General features: G+C 43.8%; 1 protein-coding gene across 2 annotated transcripts in view; it reads right to left on the bottom strand.

Moving 5' to 3' along the window:
• The window catches only part of clpb (ClpB family mitochondrial disaggregase), a 54,177-nt gene extending 45,620 nt beyond the window's left edge, over positions 1-8,557 (bottom strand). For both annotated transcript variants that reach the window (XM_079514830.1, XM_079514831.1), the window contains exons 1-2: positions 7,838-8,557; positions 6,268-6,319 (exon numbers count right to left, since the gene is read on the bottom strand). In XM_079514830.1, coding sequence (XP_079370956.1) covers positions 6,268-6,319; positions 7,838-8,312 — 527 coding nt within the window. In that variant the 5' untranslated portion in view covers positions 8,313-8,557. The remainder of the gene's footprint in view (positions 1-6,267; positions 6,320-7,837) is intronic.
• Between the last annotated feature and the right edge of the window lie 2,080 nt (positions 8,558-10,637).

Raw genomic sequence — 10,637 nt, 5'->3', positions numbered from 1 at the left:
TGTGTGTGTGTGTGTGTCTGCTCAACAGTGCCATCTTCCGTGCTCATACACACACAGACGTGCTCATACATACACATACACACACACACACACACACACATACAGACATACACACAAAGTCACGTAATAGGAGTGGCTAGCACCACTCAAAATCGACATCACTTTATGTCAATCACGTTTGCACACTGCCGCTGAAGGTTTTTTCGGACCAGTGTCGATTTTATTCGTTTTCCCCAGCCTACTACTTTTGGGTCTACAAAACGCAGCAAAAAGCACCAGTGTGCAATCACATTAGTACTCGGCAGCGGTGGCCGAACGGATTGCGGAGCGGTCTTGATACCGGAAGGTCGCCAGTTCGAATCAGCGGTCCGACACGTTAAAATTACCACCGCTGAAGTGCCCTTGAACAAGGCATTGAACCACTACGATGAAATGTTCTATGAGCAGGGCCTGGCTGGAAACAAGTTCTTGAGCTTAGCCCAGATACCCTGGGTAAATATAGTAATCATTTCATTTCATTTCATTTCATTACTTAAAGTACTCATCTAAGAATGACACTGAAACAACAATTTCAGCATTTATTTTGGAGTTTATGACATGAACTACAAAAACATGTCTCTGACCGAATTGTTTTCGGCACACTAGCATAAACATATACAGTAAAAAAGAAAATCCTACGTGATAATTGACTTTAAATTATCACAGACGATTTGACTGTGTAGCTTGTTTCCTGCAAAGCGAACACATGGCCAGTAGTCACATGACAACTACTTCACTGTATGTGTGACTGTAAGCCAGGTGTGTGTTCAACTCAGTGCCTACGGGCATAGAGATCAGGCTTGATACAGTGTTTGACATACTGTCCGTGCATACACACATGCCGGTCCGTCTGTCCTGCGTTGAAACAGACACACAGCGAGTGTTTACAGTCAACAGAGGCCTCGGGGGGGAAGGGGGTGGGGGGAGGTCTGGTCTGCCCTCTGGGTTTCATTTACACTGGTCTGTCTGCAACTGAACCCAGATCAGAATTTAGGGATGCAACAGTTAATTAAAAGAAACGATTAAATCGATTATTAAAATAGAATAAAAAAAAACTGATGATTGAAAAATGTATAATCAATCTCTAATTGGGGAATGGCATTATAGGTGAAAAGTAAATTTAAAAAAAGTCTTAAATTGTTAAAATGTTCTTTTTCAACTTAAAACTAACATGATCAAATGTAGCACAAAGTAGGCCTCTCATTTACGAGCGTGCGTGCGGGTATGCGTGCGTGTGTCTCACAGAACCATTGTTTACTTGTCCTTGTTCAAAAGTCTGAGCGCCTGGTAAAAGAAAGTTTTTGCCCTTGAGGCTTTTGGGGCTGCTGGAACAATGGCTCGCAAAAAGAAAAATCTGAGCGTAGATTTCTGACCCTTCCGGGTCCAATTGGTTCCATTTGTCCACTCCCAGAGTAAAATCAACACTGGGGATTTTTGTACAGACTCACTTCAGGTGTCACCGGAGGAGAAGTGGCTCTGTGACAGCTGCCAGGGGGTCCCCACCGCCCACCCCAGTAAAAACAAGAGCTCTGTAGCGTCTGGTCCGACACTCCTCTGCCACCACAACACACCGAAGCGGAGCACTTAACACATCTGTGTCCGTCTCTGTGGATGAGTGCCCCTTCACCTGGACCATCTGCTGCACCCCGTCAGGTAACACAACACCCACGACTCCAACGCAGACACAATCTGATACACAGAGATGTCAGTGTGAGGCCCTCTGTCTCAGTGACTCACATGCACCTATGGCTGTGTGTGTGTGTGTGTGTGTGTGTGATACTTTCAAGATTCACACGAGGGCTGCAACTACAGTTTATTTTGTTAGAGGATTATTCCATCGATTATGTTTTTGATTAATGGAATAATCAAACTCTTTGACGATTTTTTTAAACTTTTTGCATGCCCAAAATAGGCATAGATTATTAATCATTGATTTTATTCAATCATCGATTATCGATCATTTTTTATAATCAAATAAATCCTTAGTTCAATTAACTTTTGCACCCCTACCATCAAATTGCTTTATTTTCTTTTTGGGGAAAAAACTTTTTCTTTTCTTTTTTATCTTCTCTTCTGGGGGTCCCAGGCACAAAACGTTTTCAGATGGAGGTCCATGCCCAAATAAGTACATATCAATTTGGGGGTCCTTGAAATTAAATACAAATCAGACCCGTCTGAAGTGAGTGGTGCAAAAAACTCAGCTTCCCATCATCCACCTGTGCACAGTGTGAAGCTCAACAGCGCCAGTTTGTCACCTGTTGGTACCCTAAACATACATACATACATACAGACAGACAGACAGACAGACAGACATAGGGAAGGACAGACATAGCTGGGCATTGGAGTGGCTGCACCCTATGCTTGCACCACTCAAACGTTTGATAACCACTGATCCATCAGTACAAGCTCACAGCGCATAGCAAGTAGCAACACATTGAGTGACTGTGAGCCTACCATAGGCCCCTGTGGGACTCCGGTCAACTGAGGTTTTTAAGGTGAATGCTATAGAGAGTATGCGCATGCTTAAAGTGAATGGCGCATCGAGTGGCAAATCGAGTGGCAAAGCAACAGGAAAAGTGAGTTTAACATTGTTTAATGTTGTTTAATGCAATCAGATAGGACTTTTCTGTTTGGATGAATGGGCTGTCAAGGCCAGAAAGTAGTTTTTTGCCACTCATTAGGCATTCCTGCATAACTTCCGGGTTTGATGATGATGTCATGCGCATACCCTCTATACCATTGTCAGCCGACATGTTTACCGTGGGCTACAGATACAGGATTTGTATGCAAGTGGTAGTACACACACACACACACACACACACACACACACACACACACACACACACACACACACACACACACACACACACACACACACACACACACACACACACACACACACACACACACACACACACACACACACACACACACACACACACACACACACACACACACACACAGTCCTTTAGTTATGCCTATTAGGAGACCCACCCTCCTCTTTCAGTGCAGCTGGAGGGAGAAGACCCCCGCTGAGTGTGTGAGAGAGAGAGAGTGTGTGTGTGTGTGTGTGTGTGTGTGTGTGTGTGTGTGTGTGTGTGTGTGTGTGTGTGTGTGTGTCTTTTAATGGAACTGCATACAATTATGAATGTACATATATACAGTATACCGGTATATAGATAAAATACACTGTGTTCATTTTTCATCTTATGCATTGGGGTCTGCACCAACTTCTAGTAGAACCTTCACCGCACTGCACCACGTGCACACACACACACACACACACACACACACACACACACACACACACACACACACACACACACACACACGTCACACACACACACACACACACACACACACACACACACACACACACACACACAGCATTGAAGCAGTGAAACCAGAGGAGAGTGAGTGTGATTTGAGAGAGAGGCTGAGAACAGTGTAGGGGTCTAACAAGTTAAACACACTGATTTAATCGATTGTTTAAAGAAATGATTTGAATAAAATCATCGATTTGGAGCGAAGGAATTGAAAGATGTAAACCATTAAATAGATAGAAATCAAGATGCATTATGTCAACTTAAGCTAAGTCCCTGTTACAATGTTCCATCATCATCATCATCCAATTTCTCAGTTACAGTCAATGTTTTTTCCGTCTCTTTGACAGTCCTACAACTCCCTCTACTGGCCGTCAGAGCAATGACTGGCACAGTAGTTTTGCCTTGATTGGGCCTCATTCACAACGGCGTTTACGCTCATAAAGTGACGTTACGTGAGCGGAGCGTGAGCGGACAGGCATTTACGTGGATTCCCACGTTACGTGGGAATTCATGAACTTGAACGTGAACTTGACGGTGACGTTGTTTGGTCGGAAACTCCGCTAAAAGATGCGCCAGCTCAGAGGTGGCGTAGATTTATTCAGAAGGCTTTAGTCTTCATGCTGAATCAATTAAAAATCTTAGATAAAATATGTAGGCATGTGTCCAAAACATTGGTCAGCAAAAAAAATGATATAAAAGCCAAGTATCACTTGTATGCCTAAATGCATGCATTCTAGAGGCAGGTTAGCCTAGAGTCCCATGCAGAAACTGCCCCTGCAAGCCCGACACCTTTTTATTTATTTATTAGGATATTTCTAGCATGCGCGATCGCGCTGCTCACTTGACAGCTTTCTACTCGCAGTGCAACGCGTTGTGAGCTTGTAGATCGGCTCTCGCGGACTCGCGCTGCATGTAAAAAAACAAACTCACAATTATAATAAGAACATACACTTATCTGCATTCTGCACTGTACGAATCCAACGTTGTTTAGTGTAGTAATGCCTGCAGGCTGCAGTAGGCCTATTGAAATTGTTTTGTTACGGAGCAGAACAGATTATTTCTATGGTTCACAGACATGCCGGTCTGACAGACAGACAGCAGTCACGAGGGCTAATTAGCCCTATAAAAAAATAGAAGTCCACATTATTGCATCAGCGCGTGCAATTCGGCCAGTCATAGTTTTAAGCCAGTGCACCTTAATTAATTTATAATATAGGGAACTTATAGCTAGGCTGTAGGCTACTACATTGATCTCATCATGAGATCAATCAAGTTTGGTGCCAAATGTCCCGCGAATCATTTTAATATGACGACATCATGAAATGAACCTGCACTTAGGCTGACAAAAATCAGATACCGGTATCTATTTTACCTCTGCAGGCGAGTGTGCAATTGTTCTTTTTTTCTTTTTATATAACCCTGCACCTGCAGTGCATTCATCAGTAAGGGCTTTTATCATTGCCGAGTTGTAATATAGCATTTGGTCGTGTGGTGAACAGTACAAATTAACTTCTTTCTCATTATGTGAAAGTAACTGTAACATCAGTTAACTTATTAACGTTCTGACATTTAACAAGGAGTGAAGCAATGCGTGCCAAGTTGGCAAGTTTCGTTTATAATTATATACATAACTCGCGCTTTTTGCTTGAAGATCTGTCCGTGCAGAGACCCGCCTGTCAAAATGAACTGCTCAACAAGCTCATCGCGGCTGTTGTATATAATTTAAAGCCCGGTGCAGGCTATGATGACGTATTTCGATATTTCCTGTTGCCTTATATGGTGTGGGATGGGCGTTCTAACCAGGCGACACCAGGCGAATCGCTTGGGAAAAATGCGGAAAGGCTACAGTCTGCGACCCGCACAAATGAAGTGATTACACCAGCTTCCCTGAATAACATGGGAGCAAATCGCAGCGTGATCGGACAGAGAAATACGATGATATTTAGTATCTGTATACGCTTCCGTTACACTGTGGCGTATTTCTCCTTTGTGAATGAGGACCAATGTGTCTAAACCCTAACATTTAACTTCACTAAAGCTATGCCTAAACCTAACCCTAGTAAACTCACAAACACTTTATCCAAACCTTAACCTCACAGAAATAATGCCTAAACCTAACCTCACTCAAAACCCCGTCCACCTGGGCAAAACACCAGGAAAAGAGACTCTCCCCTCAAGCCCAACTATCTCTATCCGGACTGGACTGGAAGAGCCTCTTTCTTTGGTGTTTCACCCGAGTGGGCCGCAAACTTATATGCCTGATCGTGCTTTTGCGGCTGTGGGCCCCAAGCTCTGGAACATGCTGCCCCTCCATATTAGATCTGCCGAGTCAATTGGGACTTTTAAATCCCTCCTCAAAACTCATCTGTTCTCCCTCGCCTTTAACTGCACCTGATTTACCTGTATATTGAGTTCCTGCTCTGTGTTATTGTATGCGCTGTTTTATATTTTATTGTCTCTTTTTTCATTGTTTTACATTGCTATGGTCTACTGTCTTGTTTTTCTCTGTTCAGCACTTTGGTCAGCCTTGGCTGTTGTAAATGTGCTATAGAAATAAAGTTTGATTTGATTTGATTTGAACTCTAACCTCATTAAAACTATGCCTAAAACTAACCTTAACCTCGCAGAAACTATGCCTGCCCTAAACCTAACCTCAAAACCACGCCCACTTGGGAAAATCACTTGAAAAGAGGTTTTTGGGTCTCTGCCCACTTGGTGTATTGCTTCATTTACGCTCGCTCTGTGGAAATATCCGATCCTACATGAGCAGACAACTGCAGTTGGTTCAGAATGCTGCTGCTCGAGTCCTTATTATGGTAAATTAAATTAAATACATTAGTGCACACCGACTTTATGCGAGTGTTGTAGATGTGTTATATAGATAACAGTAAAGTAATAATACCTGGCTATATCCTGAGCATTGTTGATCCGCGCTGCCTCCAGAAGTACATCACCTGGGGAAAACAAAGCAACAGTAAAAATTAGACACAAAAACACATGCACACAATCTTTAGAATTGACAGAATTCTTTATGTTCAACCTCCAGGCCCTGCATACTTTTCTATTTTACAGAATTGTTATAATTTTCAGATGTTAGAATCACATGCTTGTGTGTAGATTGAATTGCAGTTAGTTACATGATATCACACAATATAATAAAAGTTTTAATCTGATATATGCTGGTATAATAAATTTGTCAGGGTAGATTTTAAATACATGCCCCGGACACCCAAACACAAGTGTGGTTCTCAAAGTGTGGTTCAGGGACATCCAGGACCAGGGGTCCGTGAGGGGGTTCGAGGGAGCCAGGCGCTAAATTATTGATCGTTACAGGTCTAATAACAACAACAATAATATATTACATTTTATTTGTAACACACTTTACATTTTCACTAATCTCAAGGTGCTATCGAGTTTAAAATCATTGGCCTTAAAACAGCAAAGGCAAAAAACAACATATTAGTGTGAAGTGAGGGGCGCTAATATATTAAAGTCTAACTCATGTTGATTAGGTGATGTAATGGTGATGTAAAACAAACAGTGCTAACTCAAACATTAAACGCCAATAACAATAAAGAGACACATTATGACATAAATGTTCCCTTCATTGTCAATGCGTTTACTAAACAAACTGTTAAAGTCTAACTCATGTTGATTAGGTGATGTAATGTTGATGTAAAACAAACGGTGCCAACACAAACGCCAATAACAATAAAGAGACAATATGACGTAATGAGCCAGGTACATAATGACCTTCATTGTCAATGGCGTTTAAAAAACAAACATTGAACTAAAGACAAACATGAAACCTGTGTATAGGAGGGGCTAGTGCCCCTCAAAAAAATCCAGACTTATATGAATAGGTCTGTAACTCTGAAAGTGTGCAAAATGGAACCAAATGGACTGTAAGGGCAGTATTATGCGTGTCTTAAGTACCAGGTCTTATTACTTAACTTAAGACCTGGAGGCGTGATCAATGCCATTTGGCTATTCTGAGTGGCCAAACAGCATTGACCACGCCTCCAGGTCTTAAGTTAAGTAATTTTTAAGACACGCATAATACTGCCCTAAGAGTCCCCATTACCACATAACTTATGGGGATCGATGTGGTTCTCAATCTCAACCTTTTCAGGCCGTGACACCCCAAAATAATCATACCTTATTTGAATTGGGCATTACATTTAGTTTTACGTGGTTCCAGATAAACATTGTGCAATACTAATAGCACATCTACGAGCTGACAACGTTGTGATCTTGTAGATTGTCTATTTTAACTATGTTGGCATCCTTCCTTTATTATTTGACAATTTGGCCAATATTTGATCAGTAGCCTATTGTTGTTACTTGATGCAGTAATAGTCTTTTATTAGGTATAACATAGTCTTAGTTAAAAGTCCTTAAATTGAATTGTCACTTTTGTCACAGGCCTATACAAACAAAACTGGTGGGGGCCGGGGTTTGATTTGGTCTACCTTTGTTGTCAGAGTCTTTCTTCAGGCAGAAGGCCACAGCAGCAGCAGACAGAACGCCAGCAGATGCAACTCCTCTATATCCACTCCTTCCCCTCTCTCCTCCGCCTCCTCCTCCTCCTCTTCCTCCTTCTGCGTCCCAGTACAGGTTGTTATTGCGCCCTCTGCTGGCCAGGGCCGCCCATGAACCACGGCGGTTCTCGAGATTGGAGAGCCACCTAGGGGCCAGGTGGTGGTACTGCACCGCCGGCTGGCTCGTCATAGTGGGACGTTTGTTGTTAGCCTCTTCGGCTAAAATACCCTTTCTGGAGCCCCGGGAGGACCCGCCGGTGAGCACGGCGGCGTGGTGACGGCCCAGGTTCATCTCTGTGCGGCTCGCTGCGATAGCGTCGCCCGTGCCCGTCTGGAGGACGCGGCTGCACGGTGACAGGCTGCGCGACCTTCGCAGAAACAGCCTGGTGGGAATCGAGGATAACATGGCGATTAAAGTCACCAAAAACGCGACGGCTGGTCAAAAACCTCGACTTGTCGGTGATTCCGGGTAGTCAATAAGCACCCAGAGGTCGGTTCCACTGTGTGAATGTCCTTTGGCGACGGTTATTCCACCGTTTTCACGATTCTGATAGAACCGTTAAGGTCCCACCAGTCAAAACGACAACAACCGCAGTGGCGGAGCACAGCGTGGATGTCACTAGAACGCGCGGTGCACTGTGGGAAACGTAGTTTTCTTCCCGGCCAGCAGTTTCCTCATTGTGTGACACAAACGACCTAAACAACTGCATGCCAGCATTGAGCATCTTTTGCTTTCATTTTCAGTTCACCCCTCATAAACGCACATTGTGCTCTTTGCTGTACGGGTAACGGGCAGTCACAATGGCAACAGAGCATTTGTTAGCATGATTTACGGACGGTTTATGCATGAGTGTTTGACTGTGTTTCTGTGCAATTTGAAGCAGCTATAGGTCTACTATTTGGAAACATACGTCTAATAAATAAATAGTGATGGTCGGTGGACGGTGGACATCTCAGTTTACACATTAAGCACCCATCCATATGATCCATCCATTGTGGAAAACTGTCTTGTGCCATGGAATGTTAGGAAAGTGCACCATCTTGTGACAAAGCAGACACACTACACAGTACAACTGACAAGACTGCATATCATGCAGTTTCAACTACATTCTAATTCAGATATGTTTAATAGGCCTACACAATATATATATATATATATATATATATATATATATATATATATATATATATATATATATATATATATATATAGAAGAGTACTCTAGGCCTATGTTGTTGTCGCGTAGACGCCTTATCGTTCCCAGCCTTAATTGCGTATAGGCGTAGCTACTATAACATTCTCAATGCTAATTTGCCATTGTACATAATATGCTATGTTTGTATGGAATTTCACACGCAGTGGTGACGTCACGCTCACGTTGCCGGCCGGCATCCGCCATGCACGTGGGGTTTGTTTTCGTTCCCGCTTGACAGCTGTTGCGTCGCGCGCATACGCGTTGCTAGCTGGTTGCTATGGTTGCGCGTGTCACCACACATCATACATATGGTCATGATGACTCATAAACAAATCAGAACTTACAGAGTGTGACGTGGAGGTGACGTTGCAGAATGTGGCCCCATAAAGGCATGCAGATCACAGGCACGTCATGCAGAGACTCAGATGCAGCAGATGAATATGAGATGAATATGACTCCATGGATTTAACTGCAGACAGCAGCAAGAGGATGAGAGGAGGGGTGAAGCATGAGGCAGGGCAGCAGAAGGAGGGTGCAGCCATCCCACTGCACAAACCCAAGAAGACACGCGGCCGTGTAAAGATAGAATATGCATTCATTGAGAACACGTTAAAGCGACGCAAAACCTTCAGCAAGCGCAAAAATGGCATTATAAACAAGGTTAAACAGCTCTCCACTCTGACAGGATCCCAGGTTGTCTTGCTAGTGGCCAGTGAAACGGGACACCTCTACAAATTTGCCACAGACAAGCTCCAGCCCATGTTCACTAGTGAGGTGGGCAAAGCCCTGATTCAATCCTGTCTCAAATCACCGCTGAACTCAACACCACCACCCCATGATGAGCCCACGGATGTGAGCGCCACAGCTGCTGCATGCTACAAGGAAGAGATGGACCTCACCTTCCAAGCGTCTGAGTCGGAGAGCCTGGGCAACACCAATGATGAATCGAAACCATCTTTCAATGTGACCAGTTTACCAGGAACCACCACCAGCAGCAGCAATGCCCAGTTCATGCTACCCACAACCTCCACCATGGAGAGCAGCAGGCTGAGCCAGGCCCTCATCTCCTCCCTGCCCATGGAAGGACACATGATGTACCCCAGTCTTCCATACAGAGTGATGACATACAACATGTCCCAGGGGCCATGTGACTTGCGAGTGTCACATGAGGAATTGATGGAATTTGCCCTGAACATGCAGCGTCAGTGGACAAGCGACAGAGAAAAGGGGGAGTCAACGAAAACACTCCAAAGTGCCCCCTCGGCCTCTACTACTGCTGTTGTTGAAAGTCAAGCCCAGTGTCATGTGCAACAACCTTTGTGGTGATTGATTGGCTTCTTAACATGCAGATGCAAGAGAAGAACAAGGCGGAGGCCCAATGCAAAATATATGTGGATACAAAAGACAATACTCCCCTTTTCCTTTGGCCTGCAGGCTATTGGTGGAGATTGTTTAAAAAAAAAAAAAAAGGTCCTCTTAAATCCTCTTAAACAAAAGGTCCTTTTAAGGGCCAATTCCTCTCTTCTTGCTGTGAC

This window comes from Electrona antarctica (assembly GCF_951216825.1).
Source record: "Electrona antarctica genome assembly, chromosome: 11".
NCBI classification, from domain to species: domain Eukaryota; kingdom Metazoa; phylum Chordata; class Actinopteri; order Myctophiformes; family Myctophidae; genus Electrona; species Electrona antarctica.
This window is presented reverse-complemented; position numbering and strand designations above follow the sequence as displayed.